General features: G+C 44.7%; 1 protein-coding gene across 4 annotated transcripts in view; it reads left to right on the plus strand.

Moving 5' to 3' along the window:
- Positions 1 to 1,154: 1,154 nt before the first annotated feature.
- The window catches only part of LOC140734043 (uncharacterized), a 135,946-nt gene continuing 117,128 nt past the window's right edge, over positions 1,155 to 19,972 (plus strand). Inside the window, exons 1-2 of one of the 4 annotated variants that reach the window (XM_073057623.1) lie at positions 1,155 to 1,333; positions 1,966 to 2,283. In XM_073057623.1, coding sequence (XP_072913724.1) covers positions 1,276 to 1,333; positions 1,966 to 2,283 — 376 coding nt within the window. In that variant the 5' untranslated portion in view covers positions 1,155 to 1,275. The remainder of the gene's footprint in view (positions 1,334 to 1,965; positions 2,284 to 19,972) is intronic. The other 3 variants (XM_073057624.1, XM_073057625.1, XM_073057626.1) reach the window with 3 other exon arrangements.

The following is a 19,972-nucleotide window of genomic DNA, read 5'->3' on the forward strand; positions in this document are numbered from 1 at the left end:
CAATCCCAGTGTCACAGGGAGGAGTAAAGCCTTTCCTGTTCCGAATATAACCCAATTACCAGGATCAGATCTAAGTCCATCTGAAATCTGCACTATCCCAGTGTTGTCAGGACAGAGAAGGTTTGCTTTCTGTTCCGCACCACTGCCTTGTCGGTGCTCCTCTTTGGAGACCCTGGGAAGTCTCAGGGTGAAGCAAGGCATCACATCATTGACCTCCCATCAGAGAACAGCTATACTGGGAATAAGTGTTGCAGACCTCGGGAGAAGATCCTGCGTTCCCTGTGACCTCCATTATGTGCTCCAAGGGTAAAAGTGACAGGGCGAGCTCATTTCTGGTGCCCTACTCCTCTACCCCAGTCTCCAGAGTGCTGGCCACCATCATTAACCCTTTATCTGCCTTTGGTTTCCTTCCATATCCCAGTCTATGGAACAGTCAGCAGTGGTTGATGGTGTTTGGTGTCTACACGTGTCTGTCATTTGGCTGCTGGTCTCTCTCTCCGTCCCTCTCTCTGTCTCTTCTCGCTGTGTGTGTGTGTGTGTGTGTGTGTGTGTGTGTGTGTGTGTGTGTGTGTGTGTGTGTGTGTGTGTGTGTGTGTGTGTGTGTGTGTGTGTGTGTGTGTGTGTTGTCTGTGTCTGTATGTGTCTGTGTGTATGTGTGTGTCTTTGTGTGTTTGTGTGCATGGTGTACATGTATGAGTCTGTATGTGTGTGTGTCCATCTGTGTGTGTCTATGTGCATCTGTACGTGTGCCTGTGTGTGTATATATTAGTGAGTGTCTCTGTGTGTCTGTGTGTGCTATCCATCTGTGTCTGTGTATGTACGTGTGTGTATGTGTGGGTGTATATGTCTGTCTGTGTGTAGGTGTGTATGTCTGTATCTGTGTGCCTGTTTGTCTCTATCTGTGTGTGTGTGTGTGTGTGTCTGTGTGTGTGTGCGTCTATGTATGTGCGAGTTTCTTCATCTGTATGTGTGTGTGTGTGGGTGTATCAGATGTTCAGCCTTGCCCTGACAGACCCTAACAGCCAGATGGAGTCGGTCTTCATCTTGCAGTGGAGAGCCGGCTGTTTCCTCATTCCGGGAGCTGGGAAACAGGTTGGAGAACATTCCGACTCTCTGCCACGGCCCGGGGCTACTGGCTTGTGGAAGGAGGGACTAGTGGTCGGACTCTCCAATCGGCCTGCAGCTCTCCTCCTCCTGCACTCAGCCTCGATCAGCGGGAGAGCTGTCATGGACGGGAGAAGAGCAAGACTGAGCACCGACACCTGCGACTGAGGTATGAGCAGCCGCAGAGTTGCCTCTCAACAGGGCAGCCCCTCACTGGGGGTAGGCACAGGTAGGTAACTGGGGCAGTAGCAGTCCAACCACATCCTTCTCATCAGACACCAGACATGGGACAGGACACAGGACATGGGATACTGGACACCAGACAGGACACAAGATACTGGACACTGAACACTAGTCAGGACATAGGATACAGGCCACTGGACACTGGACAGGACTTTGGATATTGGACAGACTCAGGACATGGGATACAAGAAGTAGAACACAGGCCACTGGCCAGGATAGAGGACGTGGGACATGGGACAGGATACTGGACACCAGACAGGATGCAGAGTGGGAATCTCCAGGGAACCAGGTGTGAGGGAGACTGGAGATGATCTCACTGCAGGAAGGTTAGGGGCAGGCAATGGGTGCCCAGTGAAGGCTGACAGGGTTTTCGATGGCTGGAAGGGCAGTGTCAGAGGGGTGGAGAGAGGGGCCGGAGGAGGGATGGAAGGGAGGGAGAAGAACCCCCTGTATGTTTGGTTTCAGAAGCATTGCCATTGGGAATTCAAGAGGAAATCTCAGCAAGGTCACGAAGCGAAGCGGTATGGCTGGACTGGCAGATCTGTATGGGCTGAATGTCTGTAGGAGAGTGAATGGCCACCATGGCAACATATTCTGAATGTTGAATTTGTGGTGTAGGATCGATGGAGCAGCCAAGGTCAGAGGTCGTGAACCCCTCTGAGGTAACCCAGCGACCAGGATCAGAGGTTGTACACACAACCATCCGGGTCACCCAGCGATCAGGGTCAGAAGTCTTGAACCCAACGAAGATAGTCCAGCGGCCAGAGTCAGAAGTCATGAAACCCACCGTTACAGTAACACAGCGACCAGGGTCAGAAGGCACCTCCCACTGCACCGTCTTTACATACTTCAAAGGCGACATCAACAGTGTGGTGGACGAACACTTCTCCCGTGCGCTGGGGCAAAGGGGAAGGTCTGAAACCCCTAGCCGGGCAGGTAAGATGCTGCGGAGAGGGGGAGAAGGAGGTGCTGAGAGGGATGGAGAGGGAGAGGGTCAGAAGCTGGGAGGGATGGGGGGTGGTGGGGTGAGGAGAAATCAGGAGGATTTCAGGCCAGAATGGCAGAGCTGTAACTCTCCCCATCAAAACCCCCTCACACTAAGAGGCATCAAATCTCACAGCACAGATGCAGGCCCTTCGGCCTAACAGGTCTGTGCTGTTCCTCATCTAATCACACTTCCCTGTGTTTGACCCGTATCCCTTGGAACCTTTCCTGCCCAGGGGTCTTGTACTATTGTTACTGAACCCACCTCTACCACCTCCTCTGGCAGTTCATTCCACACTCCCACCACCTTCTAGGTGAAAACCTTTAAAAGTTCAAAGTTAATTTATTATCAAAGCACATATAGGTCAGCAGATACAACCCTGAGATTCATTTTCTTGCAGGCATACTCAAGAAATCCAATAGCCGTAATAGATTCAGTGAAAGACTGGACCAACAGGGTGTACAACCAGTTTGCAAATAAACAGTGTAAATACAAAAAGAAAGAAACAATAAGAAATAAATTAGCAATAAATATTGAGAACATGAGATGAAGAGTCCTTGAAAGTGATTCCATGGGTTGTGGGAACATCTCAGTGATGGGGAAAATGAAGTTGATTGAAGTTAACCCCTCTGATTCAGGAGCCTGATGGCTGAGGGGTAATAACTGTTCCTGAACATGGTGCTGTGCTCCTAGCAAAAAACTTTCCAGCCCTAGGAGGAAAGATATACACCTCTCATGGATTTATAAACATTTATAAGGTCCAATCAGCCTATCCAATCTCTCTGTGGGATGCATAATGCTATTATAATTCGGGTGTCTGAGTTCACAGTTCGTTGCCTGTGTCCTCTGTAAGAAATTTGTATGTCCTTCCTGTGACCCTGTCCATTTCTTCCAGGTGATCCGGTTTCCTCCCATGGTCCAAACATGTGCCAGTTAGTAGGTTAATTGGTCATTGTTAATTGCCCTGTGATTAGGCTAGGGTTAAATCGGTGGGGTGCTGGGTGGCATTGCATGAGGGGCCAGAAGGGCCTGTTCCATACTGTATCTGTAAATAATATTTTAAAGATGAAAGAAAACATCAAGCTTTCCAGTTGATGTAACATCCCCGTGAATTATTTCTGAACCTGTTCCAGTTTAATGACATCCTTCCCCCTGCTGGGTGACCAGAACTGCACACGACACTTGGTGAGGTGTCACTAAACTCTTGTCGTTGTAACACGATCTGCCAACTCCTGTACTCATTGCCCCAGGTAATGAAGTCAAGAGCATCAAACTTCTTCACCACCCTGTGTACCTGTGTCAGCACTTTCAGGGAACAATGTGCAATGAAAAAGAGCTTTGTCCTGCAACCAGTCAGTGTTTGCGATTGATTAGCAAGAGCAAATTAAAGAAAGGCAGGGGCAAGCACAGTGGCCATCATCTGAGTGGGCAGAGTCAGAGTGGTAATCTTGAGGCTAATCTTCAGGGCTTTGGAGAAAAGAGGCTTCAGACAGAGAAAGCAAAGCTCCAGGTTAAGTTTTTTTTTCATCCTTTCTTTATATCTGCTCAGTTAGGACAGTAGAGATGACAGATAGGATGGTGGAATGCTCCTCTTGTGCAATGTGGGAAGGCAGAGAGAGAGCTCTGTGTCCCTGGCAACCGCAGCTGCAGCTTCTAACAATCTGCATTAAGGAGTTGGAGCTGGAACTGGATGAACTCTGGATCATTCAGGAAGTTGAGGGGGTGATAGATAGGACATACGGAGAAGTGGTTACACCCATGGTCCAGGACACAGGAAACTGTGTGACAGTCAGAAAGGGGAAAGGGTTTAAGGAGTCAGTACAGAGTAGCCCTGTGGCCATCCACCTCAGGAATATCACTTTGGATACTGTCAGGGGGGAATGACCTAACAGGAAAGTCACAGTGGCCGGGTCTCTGGCACTGTCTGCCTCTGTGACTCAGAAGGGAAGTGGGGAGAAGAGGCACACTGTGTTGATAGGGGATTTGTTAGCGGAATGTACAGAAGGTTCTGTGGGCAGGAACGAGATTGCAGGATGGTATGTTGCCTCTTGGGTGCCATGGTCTGGGATTGAGTCCTCAGTATTCTTATGTGGGAGTGTGAACAGCCAGAAGTTGTGTTCCATGCAGGTACCAATGACGTGGATAGGATGAGTGATAACGTTCTGCATAGAGAGTTCAGGGAGTTAAGTGCTAGGTTAAAGGACAGGACCTCCAGGGTTGTGGTCTCAGGATTGCTACCTACACCATGTGCTGGTGAGTCCAGAACTAGGAAGATTATACAGTTTAAAACATGGCTAAGGATTTGATGTAGGAGGAAGAGCATAAGAGTTTTGGATCATTGACTCTCTTTCCAGGGAATGTGGGACTTGTACCAAAGGGACAGTTTGCACCTGAACTGGAGGGGGACTAATATCCTAGTGGGATGGACTGTTAATGCTGCATGATGGGGTTTAAACAAGAGTTGCAGTGGTATGGGAACCAGAGTGCCGTAACAGTTAATGGAGAGATTGTGGAGACAGATGTTGGTAAGACCTTAGACAAAGTTAGGAATCAGAAAGTTGAGCATGGTGCGACTAGTGTCCTGAGCTGTGAATATTTCACTGCAAGAAGTATTGTAGGAAAGCCAGATAATAGTGCTGAAGCTGAGGTAGCTGGTTTACAAACAGAGGCAATGTGTAGGAGGAGCTGTTGATGGGGCAAAATTGCAGTCAACAGGATAAGTTGCAATGTAAAAGGTGGACAAAATCGAAAAGGGTGAATACAGGATTGAAGGTGTGTATCTGAATGTGCACAGTATACAGAATAAGGTAGATGAACTTGCAGCACAGTTGCAGATTGGCAGGTATGATGTTGTAGGCATCAGTGAATCATAGCTGAAAGATTATATCTGGGAGCTTAATGTCCAAGGATACGCATTGTATTGAAAAGACAAACAGGAAAGCAGAGGAGGCAGTTTTGCTCTGTTGGTAAAGAATGAAATCAAATCATTAGAAAGAGGTGACATAGGGTCTGAAGGTGTTGAATCATTGTGGACAGAGTTAAGGAACTGCAAAGGCAAGAAGACCCTGATGGGAGTTGAAAACAGACCCCCAAACAGTAATAAGGATGTTGTCTACAAGATACAACATGAGATAGAAAATGCATGCCAAAAGGGTAATGTTACAATAGTCATGGGGAACTTAAATATGCAGGTAGATTGGGAAAATCAGGTTGGTGCTAGATTCCAGGAGGAGGAGTTTCTAGAGTGCCTACAAGATGGCTTTTTAGAGCAGCTCATGGATGAGCCCACTAGGGGATCAACTATTCTGGATTGGGTGTTGTGCAATGAATTGGAATTGATTAGAGAGCTTAAAGTGAAAGAACCTTGTGGAGAAAATGATCAGAATATGATCGAATTCACCCTGAAATTTGAGAAGGAGAAGCTAAAGTCAGATATGCCAGTATGAAAGTGGAGTAAAGGGAATTACAGAGGCATCAGAGAGGAGTTGGCCAGAGTTGATTGGAAAAGAACACTGGCAGGGATGATGGCAGAGGAGCAATGGCAGGAATTTCTGGAAGCAGTTTGGAAGGCACAAGATATATACATCGCAAATAGGAAGAAGTATTCTAAAGGAAAGATGACACAACCGTGGCTAACAAGAGAAGTCAAAGCCAACATAACAACCAAAGAGAGGGCACACAATAGATCAAAAATTAGTGTGAAGTTTGAGGATTGGGAAACTTTAAAACACAACAGCAGGCAATTTAAAAAGTCATAAAGAAGGCAAATGTGGAATATGAAAGTAAGCTAGCTAATACACAGGATACCAAATTGATGTAACAAAACACACTGATGAAGGTAGAGCAGTGGATATAGTGTATATGAATTTCAGTAAGGCATTTGATAAAGTTCTCCATGCAAGGCTCATTCAGAAAGTAAGACAATAGACAGTAGGTGCAGGAGTAGGCCATTCGGTCCTTCTAGCCAGCACTGCCATTCACTGTGATCATGGCTGATCATACACAATCAGTACCACGTTCCTGCCCTCTCCCCATATCCCTTGACCCCACTATCTATAAGAGCTCTATCTAACTCTCTCTTGAATGCATCCAGAGACTTGGCCTCCACTGCCTTCTGGGGCAGAGCATTCCACATATCCACCACTCTCCGGGTGAAAAAGTTTTTCTGCATCTCTGTTCTAAATGGCCTACCCCTTATTCTTAAACTGTGGCCTTTAGTTCTGGACTCACCCATCAGCGGGAACATGCTTCCTGCCTCCAACGTGTCCAATCCCTTAATAATCTTATATGTTTCAATCAGATCCCCTCTCATCCTTCTAAATTCCAGTGTATACAAGCCCAGTCGCTCCAATCTTTCAACATACGACAGTCCCGCCATTCAGGGAATTAACCTTGTGAACCTACGCTGCGCTCCCTCAATAGCAAGAATGTCCTTCCTCAAATTTGGAGACCAAAACTGCACACAGTACTCCAGGTGGGGTCTCACCAGGGCCCTGTACAGCTGCGGAAGGACCTCTTTACTCCTATACTCAATTCCTCTTGCTATAAAGGCCAGCATGCCATTAGCTTTCTTCACTGCCTGCTGTACCTGCATGCTTGCTTTCATTGACTGATGTACAAGAACACCTAGATCTCGTTGTACTTCCCCTTTTCCTAACTTGACTCCATTTAGATAGTAATCTGCCTTCCTGTTCTTGCCACCAAAGTGGATAACCTCACATTTATCCACATTAAACTGCATCTGCCATACATTTGCCCACTCACCCAACCTGTCCAAGTCACCCTGCATTCTCATAACATCCTCCTGACATTTCACACTGCCACCCAGCTTTGTGTCATCAGCAAATTTGCTAATGTTACTTTTAATCCCTTCATCTAAATTATTAATGTATATTGTAAACAGCTGCAGTCCCAGCACCGAACCTTGCGGTACCCCACTGGTCACAGCCTGCCATTCCGAAAGGGATCTGTTAATCACTACTCTTTGTTTCCTGTCAGCCAGCCAATTTTCAATCCACGTCAGTACTCTGCCCCCAATACCATGTGCCCTAATTTTGCCCACTAATCTCCTATGTGGAACTTTATCAAAAGCTTTCTGGAAGTCCAGGTACACTACATCCACTGGCTCTCCCTTGTCCATTTTTATAGTTACATCCTCAAAAAAACTCCAGAAGATTAGTCAAGCATGGTTCCTAATCCTAGTTCCTAGTTCCTAATCAGACCCTGTCTATCCAGAATATTATATATACCATCTCTAAGAATACTTTCCATTCATTTACCCACCACTGACGTCAAACTGACAGGCGTATAATTGCTAGGTTTACTCTTAGAACCCTTTGTAAACAATGGAACCACATGAGCAATACGCCAATCCTCCAGCACCATTCCCGTTTCTAATGAATTTGAAATATTTCTGTCAGAGCCCCTGCTATTTCTACACTAATCTCCCTCAAGGTCCTAGGGAATATCCTGTCAGGATCCGGAGATTTATCCACTTTTATATTCCTTAAAAGCACCAGTACTTCCTCCTCTTTAATCGTCATAGTTTCCATAACTTCCCTACTTGTTTCCATAACCTTACACAATTCAATATCCTTCTCCTTAGTGAATACCGAAGAAAAGAAATTGTTCAAAATCTCCCCCATCTCTTTTAGCTCCACACATAGCTGTCCACTCTGATTCTCTAAGGGACCAATTTTATCCCTCACTATCCTTTTGCTATTAATATAACTGTAGAAACCCTTCAGATTTATTTTCACCTTACTTGCCAAAGCAACCTCGCATCTTAGCTTTTCTAATTTCTTTCTTAAGATTCTTCTTACATTCTTTATATTCCTCGAGCACCTCAGTTACTCCATGCTGCCTATATTTATTGTAGATATCTCTCTTTTTCCTAACCAAGTTTCCAATATCCCTTGAAAACTATGGCTCTCTCAAACTTTTAACCTTTCCTTTCAACCTAACAGGAACATAAATATTCTGTATCCTCAAAATTTCACCTTTAAATGACCACCATTTCTCTATTACATCCTTCCCATAAAACAAATTGTCCCAATCCACTCCTTCTAAATCCTTTCGCATCTCCTCAAAGTTAGCCTTTCTCCAATCAAAAATCTCAATCCTGAGTCCAGTCCTATCCTTCTCCATAATTATATTGAAACTAATTTTATTTTTTACTTTAAAAATATTTGTTTAAATAGTTCTTTAACACATTATGTTAAAGAAGTGTTAGCAAAAAAACAACGATGGATCAGTGAATGTGACATTAGAAAGATTGGATACATGACAAAATAGAAAGTAATGTGGAAAATCATGATGCTTTTCATTAGAAAAATAGAAAAACCGTATTTTTTAAAATTTTGGTGTTTATGTACAGTACATCAATTACTAAATGTTAACATGCAGATACAGAAAATAATTAGAGGGTAAATAGTTTTTACATCTTCATTGCAAGAGGTCTTGAACATAAAAGTTGAGATGTCATGCTCAATCTTATTGGATCTTGATGAGATCACATCTAGAATACTGTGTATATGTCAGATTTCCTGTCAAAGGAAGGATATATGCCTGACAGAGACAATGGAGAAGTCTCACAAGATTGTTTCCTAGGATAATGAATTTGTTGTATCAGGAGAAATTTGGCAGACTAGGCCTGTACTCCCTTTGGTTTAGAAGAATCATTGAAACACACAAAACTTTTATGAGGTTTTGTAATTGTACAGGTGATTCTTCTGGGGAGTCTAGAACCAGGGGTCACTGTGCAAAATAAAGGGTAGGCAATTCACATCCGAGATGAGAAGAAATTTCTTAACTTGGTGGGTGATGAATCATTGGAATTCTCTGCCCAAGAGAGCTCTGGTAGCTTAATACTCTTGATAATGATCAACATCCAAAGCAAATAGATTAATGAAAGAAACTGTCACCAAGATGAAAGGTCAGCCATGATCTTATTGAAATTGGAGGAGTTAAAAAGCCTGCAACACCTACTTCTTATATTTATGAGGCCAGATAAGTATTGGTTTTCTTCAATGAAATTGCATTTTGTAAATATAGATGTAAACAGTCATTAATAAAATATTGTCATAAACTGCAGGCTAAGTTCAATCTATGTTTATGTTAGAACACAGAACAGTACAGAATAGTACAGGCCTTTCAGTTTACAATGGTGTGCCGATCCTTTAAGCTACTCTAAGATCAATCTGGGCTGGCCAGTGGTGTAATAACATCAGCACCGGACTTTGAGGCGGATCAACCCAAGTTCGAATCCAGCTGAGTCCCAGCCTGGGCAGCAGCAGTATCTGTGTGGAAGAAAGGCCTGGCAATCTCTTCCATATGGGCAGCTACAGTATCTATGAGTCGAAGACAACTCGATGGCACTCAACAAATATATCAATCTAATCCTTTCCTCTCACTTAGCCCCCCCATTTTTTTCTTTCATCTAAGTGTCTATCTAGGTGACTCTTAAATGTTCCTAATGTGTCTGCCTCCACCACCAGCCCTGGCACCACATTTCAGGCGTCCACTACTCTGTGTGTAACAAATTTGCCTCTCACATCTCCTTTAAACTTTCTCTCCTCACCTTAAGTGTATGTCCTTTGGTAATTGACATTTCAAACCTGGCAAGAGAAGTTGTGACCTTCTATCTAGGGCTCTCTTATCAGATCACCCCTCATTCTCCATTGCTCCAGAGAAAACAATCCAAGTTTTTCCATCGTCTCCTTAATAACACATGCCCTCTCATCCTGGCAGCATCCTGCTGCACAAAATTATGAGGGGTATAGAAACATAGAAAACCTACAGCACAATACAGGCCCTTTGGCACACAAAGTTGTGCCGAACACGTCCTTACCTTAGAAATTACTAGGCTTACCCATAGCCCTCTATCTTACTAAGCTCCATGTACCTATCTAAAACCTTCTTAAAAGACCCCATCGTATCCACCTCAACCACCGTTGCTGGCAGCCCATTCCACACACTCACCATTCTCTGAGTAAAAAACTTATCCCTGACATCTCCTCTGTGCCTACTCTCCATCACCTTAACCATATAACTATATAACAATCACAGCACGGAAACAGGCCATTCCGGCCCTCCTAGTCCGTGCCGAACTCTTAATCTCACCTAGTCCCACCTACCCGCACTCAGCCCATAACCCTCCACTCCTTTCCTGTCCATATACCTATCCAATTTTACCTTAAATGACACAACTGAACTGGCCTCTACTACTTCTACAGGAAGCTCATTCCACACAGCTATCACTCTCTGAGTAAAGAAATACCCCCTCATGTTTCCCTTAAACTTTTGCCCCCTAACTCTCAAATCATGTCCTCTCGTTTGAATCTCCCCTACTCTCAATGGAAACAGCCTATTCACGTCAACTCTATCTATCCCTCTCAACATTTTAAATACCTCGATCAAATCCCCCCTCAACCTTCTACTCTCCAATGAATAGAGACCTAACTTGTTCAACCTTTCTCTGTAACTTAAGTGCTGAAACCCAGGTAACATCCTAGTAAATCGTCTCTGCACTCTCTCTAATTTATTGATATCTTTCCTATAATTCGGTGACCAGAACTGTACACAATATTCCAAATTTGGCCTTACCAATGCCTTGTACAATTTTAACATTACATCCTAACTTCTGTACTCAATGCTCTGATTTATAAAGGCCAGCGTTCCAAAAGCCTTCTTCACCACCCTATCTACATGAGACTCCACCTTCAGGGAACTATGCACTGTTATTCCTAGATCTCTCTGTTCCACTGCATTCCTCAATGCCCTACCATTTACACTGTATGTTCTATTTGGATTATTCCTGCCAAAATGTAGAACCTCACACTTCTCAGCATTAAACTCCATCTGCCAACGTTCAGCCCATTCTTCTAACTGGCATAAATCTCCCTGCAAGCTTTGAAAACCCACCTCATTATCCACAACACCTCCTACCTTAGTATCATCAGCATACTTACTAATCCAATTTACCACCCCATCATCCAGATCATTTATGTATATTACAAACAACATTGGGCCCAAAACAGATCCCTGAGGCACCCCGCTAGTCACCGGCCTCCATCCCGATAAACAATTATCCACCACTACTCTCTGGCATCTCCCATCTAGCCACTGTTGAATCCATTTTATTACTCCAGCATTAATACCTAACGACTGAACCTTCTTAACTAACCTTCCATGTGGAACTTTGTCAAAGGCCTTGCTGAAGTCCATATAGACTACAACCACTGCCTTACCCTCGTCAACATTCCTCGTAACTACTTCAAAAAATTCAATAAGGTTTGTCAAACATGACCTTCCACGCACAAATCCATGCTGGCTACTCCTAATCAGATCCTGTCTATCCAGATAATTATAAATACTATCTCTAAGAATACTTTCCATTAATTTACCCACCACTGATGTCAAACTGACAGGTCTATAATTGCCAGGCTTACTTCTAGAACCCTTTTTAAACAATGGAACCACATGAGCAATACGCCAATCCTCCGGCACAATCCCCATCTCTAATGACATCTGAAAGATCTCCGTCAGAGCTCCTGCTATCTCTACACAAACTTCCCTCAAGGTCCTGGGGAATATCCGGTCAGGACCCGGAGATTTATCCACTTTTAAATTTCTTAAAAGCGCCAGTACTTCCACCTCTTTAATTGTCATAGGTTCCATAACTTCCTTACTTGTTTCCCACACCTTACACCATTCAATATCCTTCTCCTTAGTGAATACCGAAGAGAAGAAATCGTTCAAAATCTCTCCCATCTCCCTCGGCTCCACACATAGCTGACCACCCTGATTCTCTAAGGGACCAATTTTATCCCTCACTATCCTCTTGCTTTTAATATAACTGTAGAAGCCTTTCGGATTTACTTCCACCTTATTTGCCAAACCAAACTCGTAACTTCTTTTAGCTTTTCTAATCTCTTTCTTAAATTTCCTTTTACATTCTTTATATTCCTCGAGCAATTCCTTTACTCCATGCTGCCTATATCTATTGTAGACATCCCTCTTTTTTCGAACCAAGTTTCTAATATCCCTTGAAAACCATGGCGCTTTCAAACCTTTAACCTTTCCTTTCAACCGAACAGGAACATAAAGATTCTGTACCCTCATAATTTCACCCTTAAATGACCTCCATTTCTCTATTACATCCTTCCCATAAAACAACGACCCAATCCACTCTCTCTAAATCCCTACGCATCTCCTCAAAGTTAGCCTTTCTCCAATCAAAAATCTCAACTCTAGGTCCAGTCCTGTCCTTCTCCATAATTATATTGAAGCTAATGCTATTGTGATCACTGGACCCGAAGTGCTCCCCAACACATACATCTGTCGTCTGACCTATCGCATTCCCTAACAGGAGATCCAACACTGCCCCATCTCTAGTCGGTACTTCTATGTATTGTTGCAAAAAACTATCCTGCACACATTTCACAAACTCTAAACCATCCAGCCCTTTTACAGAATGAGCTTCCCAATCTATGTGTGGAAAATTAAAATCTCCCACAATCACCACCTTGTGTTTACTACAAATATCTGCTATCTCCTTACACATTTGCTCTTCCAACTCACGCTCCCCATTAGGTGGCCTATAATACACTCCTATCAGTGTTACTACACCTTTCCCATTCCTCAATTCCATCCAAATAGCCTCCCTAGAGGAGCTCTCTAATCTATCCTTCCAAAGCACCGCCATAAGATTTTCTCGGACAAGCAATGCAACACCTCCTCCTCTGGCCCCTCCTACTCTATCACACCTGAAGCAACTAAATCCAGGAATATTTAGTTGCCAATCACACCCTTCCTGCAACCATGTTTCACTAATAGCTACAACATCATAATTCCAGGTATCAATCCACACTTTAAGCTCATCCACCTTTCTTACAATGCTCCTAGCATTAAAATAGATACATTTAAGATACTCTCCACCTCCTCCTCTCTTTTTATCCCTAGCAATGCATTCAAATTTATTATCCTTTTCTTTCTTCTCCCCTACAACTTCGGGCTGAGCGCATCCCTTCTCCATCACCTGCCTTTCCTCCCTCACACACTGTCTACTTACTTGCTCTACTGGTGAACTAACCTCCTCTCTCATAGTTTCCTCAAATTGATTTCTGCCCCCCCCCCCCCATCTTACTAGTTTAAAGTCTGCCCTGTAGCCCTAGCAAACCTCCCCGCTAGGATATTGGTCCCCCCAGGATTCAAGTGTAACCCGTCCTTCTTGAACAGGTCACGCCTGCCCCAGAAGAGGTCCCAATGATCCAGAAACTTGAATCCCTGCCCCCTGCTCCAATCCCTCAACCACGCATTCATCCTCCACCTAATTCCATTCCTACTCTCACTGTCGCGTGGCACAGGCAGTAATCCCGAGATTACTACCTTTGCGGTCCTTCTTCTTAACTGCCTTCCTAACTCCCTATACTCTCGTTTCAGGACCTCTTCCCCTTTCCTACCTATGTCATTGGTACCTACATGTACCACAACCTCTGGCTCCTCACCCTCCCACTTCAGGATATCTTGGACGCGATCAGAAACGTCCCGGACCCTGGCACCAGGGAGGCAAACTACCATCCGGGACTCCCGATCACCTCCACAGAACCGCCTATCTGAACCCCTGACTATCGAGTCCCCTATTACTATAGTCCTCTTTCTTCTATCCCTACCCTTCTGAGCTACAGGGCCTTAAACCTGTCTCCTCTTGTGGCAACCATTTCAGCCCTGGGAAAAAGCCTCTGACTATCCACATGATCAATGCCTCTCATCATCTTGGACACCGCCATTTTGTCACCTCTCATCCTCCTTCACTCCAAGGAGAAAAGGCCGAGTTCACTCAACCTATTCTCATAAGGCATGCTCCCCAATCCAGGCAACATCCTTGTAAATCTCCTCTGTACCCTTTCTATGGATTCCACATCCTTCCTGTAGTGAGTTGACCAGAACAGAGCACAGTACTCCAAGTGGGGTCTGACCAGGGTCCTATACAGCTGCAACATTACCTCTCAGCTCCTAAATTCAATTCCACGATGGATGAAGGCCAATACACCATACGCCTTCTTAACCACAGAGTCAACCTGCACAGCGGCTTTGAGCATCCTATGGACTCAGATCCCAAGATCCCTCTGATCCTCCACACTTAATACTATATTCTGCCATCATATTTGACTTACCAAAATGAACTACTTCACACTTATCTGGGTTGAACTCTATCTGCTATTCTCAGCCCAGTTTTGCATCCTATCAATGTCCCGCTGTAACCTCTGACAGCCCTACACACTATCCACAACACCTCCTACCTTTGTGTCATCAGCAAACTTACTAACCCATCCCTCCACTTCCTCATCCAGGTCATTTATAAAAATCACAAAGAGTAAGGGTCCCAGAACAGAACCGTGAGGCACTCCACTGGTCACCAGCCTCCATGCAGAATATGACCTGTCTACAACCACTCTTTGCCTTCTGTGGGCAAGCCAGGTCTGGATCCACAAAGCAATGTCCCCTTGGATCCCCTGCCTCCTTATTTTCTCAATAAGCCTTGCATGGGGTACCTTATCAAATGCCTTGCTGAAATCCATATACACTACATCTACTGCTCTACATTCATCAATGTGTTTAGTCACATCCTCAAAAAATTCAATTAAGCTCATAAGACACAACCTGCCCTTTACAAAGCCATGTTGACTATTCCTAATCATATTATACCTCTCCAAATGTTCATAAATCCTGCCTCTCAGGATCTTCTCCATCAACTTACCAACCACTGAAGGAAGACTCACTGGTCTATAATTTCCTGGCCTATCTCTACTGCCTTTCTTGAATAAAGGAATAACATCCGCAACCCTTCAATCCTCCAGAACCTCTCCCATCCCCATTGATGATGCAAAGATCATCGCCAGAGGCTCAGCAATCTCCTCCCTCACCTCCCGCAGTAGCCTGGGGTACATTTCGTCCGGTCCCGGCGACTAATCGAACTTGATGCTTTCCAAAAGCTCCAGCACATCCTCTTTCTCAATATCTACATGGTCAAGCTTTTCAGTCTGCTGCAAGTCATCACACTACAATTATGGATCCTTTTCCATAATGAATACTGAAGTAAAGTACCGTAGATTCCGGACTACAGAGCGCACCTGATTAAAAGCCGCTGGCTCTAATTTTAGAAATAAAATCAATTTTTTAATTGTAAAGGCCGCACCGGATTTTCGGCCGCACCGGATTTTCGGCCGCAGGTGTCCCACGTTGTAATATGAGATATTTACACAGAAAGATATTACACGTGAGGATTTTTTAACTTTTAATTAAATCCATATGGTAACAAAAACAAATACATATTGCAAATGCTTTTTTTCGAACCGTGCCCGTAACGCGGCTACTTTTAAATATACGTTGCGTATACTTCTTTACTGAACAACATTCCAATATCTCCTAACGACTGGTAAAAAATATATATACTGCAGCCTACCAGGAAAAGTTATTGATCGCCTTTAACTTAAAAGCAGCGTTTTCGCTCCGCCGCTCGACCCCCTCCTTTCCGTTTATCGCAAACGACATTTTTCCCACAAGACACCGCGAAACCGGGTGTGACGTCATAGCATCCCGCGATGTAGTACAGAAAACAAATATAGTTAAAACTCTTCTAACTTTAACTAGAAAATGAATTACTAAGCGAAAATATTATAAACTAAATAACTGCCATAAGGCAGCACAATGCTTCGAGTGTTTTCCATGTTGATGAGGGTGAGTACAAATGACTGATTTACAATAATTTAATTGTGAAAGTGCGCTTGATTTATCGTACAATTTCATTGGACCTCTGTGAACTACTCATCAATTTTATTGGTCTACTTTTACGAGGCAAAATGTTTACGAGGCGGCATGAAAAAAAATAATGTATTAGCCGCTCCGTATTAAAGGCCGCAAAGTTCAAAGCTGTTCAAAATGTGGGAAAAAAGTAGCGGCTTAAAATCCGGAATCTACGGTATTCATTAAGTACCTCTGCTATTTCCTCCGGTTCCATACACACTTTCCCACTGTCACACTTGATAGGTCCTATTCTTTCACGTCTTATCCTCTTGCTCTTCACATACTTGTAGAATGCCTTAGGGTCTTCCTTAATCCTGCCCACCAAGGCCTTCTCATGGCCCCTTCTGGCTCTCCTAATTTCATTCTTAAGCTCCTTCCTAATAGCCTTATAATCTTCTAGATCTCTAACATTACCTAGCTCTCTGAACCTTTTGTAAGCTTTTCTTTTCTTCTTGACTAGATTTATTACAGCCTTTGTACACCATGGTTCCCGTACCCTACCATAATTTCCCTGTTTCATTGGAATGTACCTATACAGAAGTCTACACAAGTATCCCCTGAATATTTGCGACATTTCTTCCGTACTTTTCCCTGAGAACATCTGTTTCCAATTTAAGCCTTCAATTTCCTGCCTGATAGCCTCATAATTCCCCTTGCTTCAATTAAATGCTTTTCCAAGTTGTCTGTTTCTATCTCTCTCCAATGCTATTGTAAAGGAGATAGAATTATGATCACTATCTCCATAATGCTGTCCCACTGAGAGATCTGACACCTGACCAGGTTCATTTCCAATACCAAATCAAGTACGGCCTCTCCTCTTTTAGGCTTATCTACATACCATGGCAAGGAACCTTCCTGAACACACCTAACAAACTTCACTCCATCTAAACCCTTCGATCTAGGGAGATGCCAGTCGATATCTGGGAAATTAAAACCTCCCATCACGACAACTCTGTTATTATTACACCTTTCCAGGATCTGTTTCCCTATCTGCTCCTTGATATCCCTGTTACTATTAGGCGGCCTATAAAAAACACCCAGTAAAGTTATTGACTGATCCCTTCCTGTTCCTAACCTCCACCCACAGAGACTCCGTAGACAATCCCTCCATGGTGTCCACCTTTTCTGCAGCCGTGACACTATCTCTGATCAACAGTGCCATGCCCCCACCTCTTCTGCCTCCCTCCCTGTCCTTTCTGAAACATCTAAAACCCAGCACTTGAAGTAACCAATCCTGTCTCTGAGCCATCCAAGTCTCTGTAATGGCCACCACATCATATCCCAAGTACTGATCCACGCTCTAAGCTCATCTGCTTTGTTCACAACATTTCTTGCGTTAAAATCTCAAGCATTCAGTCTGAGCGCGTCCCTTCTCTATCACCTGCCTATCCTCCCTCTCGCACTGTCTACAAGCTTTCTCTGTTTGTGAGCTAACCTCCTCTTCCCCAGTCTCTTCAGTTCAGTTCCCACCACCCAAACAATTCTAGTTTGAAGTTTCTCCAGTAGCCGTAGCAAACCTCCCCGCCAGGATATTGGTCCCTCTGGGATTCAAGTGCAACCCAAACTTTTTGTACAGGGCACACCTGCCCCAAAAGAGGTCCCAATGATCCAGAAATCTAAATCCCTGCTCCCTGCTCCAATCCCTCAGCCACACATTTATCCTCCACCTCATCCTATTCGTATTCTCACTGTCGCGTGGCACAGGCAGTAATCCCGAGATTACTACCTTTGCGGTCCTGTTTCTCAATTTTCTTCCTGACTCCCTGTAGTCAGAACCTCTTCCCTTTTCCTACCTATGTCATTGAGTACCAATATGTTCCACGACCTCTGGCTGTTCTTCCTCCCACCGCTAGGATATCTTGGATGCGATCCGAAACATCCCGGTCCCTAGGACCTGGGAGGCAAACTACCATCCAAGTTTCTTTCCTGTGTCCACAGAATCTCCTGTCTGACCCCCTAACTATAGAGTCCCCTATCACTACTTCCTTCCTCTTCCCTTCCCTACCCTTATGAGCCACAGGGTCAGATTCTGTGCCAGAGGCACGGCCACTGCCGTTTCCCCCAGGTAGGCTATTCCCCCCCCCCAAGAGTACTCAAACAGGAGTACTTATTGTCAAGGGGTACAGCCACAGGGGTACTCTCTGGTACCTGACTCTTCCCCTTCCCCCTCATGACTGTGACTCACTCGTCTGTCTCCCGTGGCCCTGGTGTAACCACCTGCCTATAACTCCTCTCTATCATATCCTCGCTCTCCCTGACCAAGCGAAGGTCATCGAGCTGCATCTCCAGTTCCCTAATTCGGACCCTCAGGAGCTGCAGCTCGACACACCAGGTGCAAATATGGCCACCCGGGAGGCTGAGGGACTCCAAGACCTCCCACATTTGACACTGAGCACAGAAAACTGGCCTCACACACATACTTCCTACCTCGCCTCATCCTGTTACCTCCTAAGCCCGTTGAGCCAGAGCCCTACCACTCTGCTGCTTCTCAGTCCACTGCCCGCTCCGACGGTGCCCGCTGGACATGGCTGCCTTCTTTTTAAACCTTTCGTGCTCTATTGGCTAACGTCACGCACCTGCGCAGTCTTGCCTCTCTTTAACCCGAGTAATAAAAAAACTCCTTTCGCTCCGAAAAATCAGCAGTTCACTCACAGACTTCTTGCTCCATATAGATCAGGTAAATGGAAGCAGGCTTTTTCCACTGATTACAACCAGAGGTCATGGGTTAAGGGTGAAAGGTGAAAGGTGAAAAGTTTAAGGGGAGCATGAGGGGAAACTTCTTCACTTAGAGGATCATGAGAGGGTGGAACTAACTGCCACAGATGAGGTCCATGCAGACTCGATTTCAATGTTTAAGAGAAGTTTGGATGCTAGAGGCATGGAGGGCTATGGTCCTGGTGCGGGTCGATAGGAGTAAGCAGTTTAAATGGTTCAGCATGGACTAAATGGGCCAAAGGGCTAATTTTCGTGCTGTGCTTTTCTATGATTCTATAACTCTGTGGTGAACCTCTTCTGCACTTTCCCCAAAGCTTGCACATCTTCCTTGTAATGGGGTGAACAGAGCTGTGCTCACCAACACTGTTAAGGGTCTTGCCATGAACAGTATACTGTCTCTTTTGATCTCCTGAAGTGCAGCACATCACAAACACAAGAGATTCTGCAAATACTGGAAATACAGAGCAACACTCACAAAATGCTGGAGGAACTCAGCAGCTCAGACAGCAGCTATAGAAATGAATAAACATTTGATGTTTTGGGCCGAGACTTTACTTCATTCTGGATAGGAAAGAGGCAGAAGCCAGAATAAGGAGGTGTAGAGAGAGGGAAATTACAAGCTGGCACGTGATAGGTGAGAAAAGATGAGGGGGAAGGTGGGTAGATGGGGGATGAAATGAAGATAGGTGGAAGAGGTAAAGAGCTGATGAAGAAGGAATCTAATAGGAGAGGCGAGTGGACCATGGGAGAAAGGAAAGGAGGAGGGAACAATGGAAGGAGATGGGCAGGTGAGGAGAAGAGATAAGAGGGGAGCCAGAGTGGGGAATGGAAAAAAAAGGTGGGCAGAGTAGTATAATCAAGGTATCTGTGAGAGTCAGGGCATTGATAAAAATGTTAGAAGATAGTCTGAATCTGGAGATACAGACAGATTGAGAAGAGGGAGAGAGGAGGCAGAAATGGACCAAGTGGAGTTAGGGGCGGGATGGAAATTACAGGAAAAGCTGATGAAATTGATGAGTTCAGGATGGGTGCATGAAGCAGCACCAATGCGGAAGACAATTTAGCACAGGAAAAGTTGTGGAGCATTCCTGGTGAAGGCTTAGAACATGGACTGTTCCA

The sequence above is a fragment of the Hemitrygon akajei genome, chromosome 10 (genome assembly GCF_048418815.1).
Source record: "Hemitrygon akajei chromosome 10, sHemAka1.3, whole genome shotgun sequence".
Taxonomy (NCBI): domain Eukaryota; kingdom Metazoa; phylum Chordata; class Chondrichthyes; order Myliobatiformes; family Dasyatidae; genus Hemitrygon; species Hemitrygon akajei.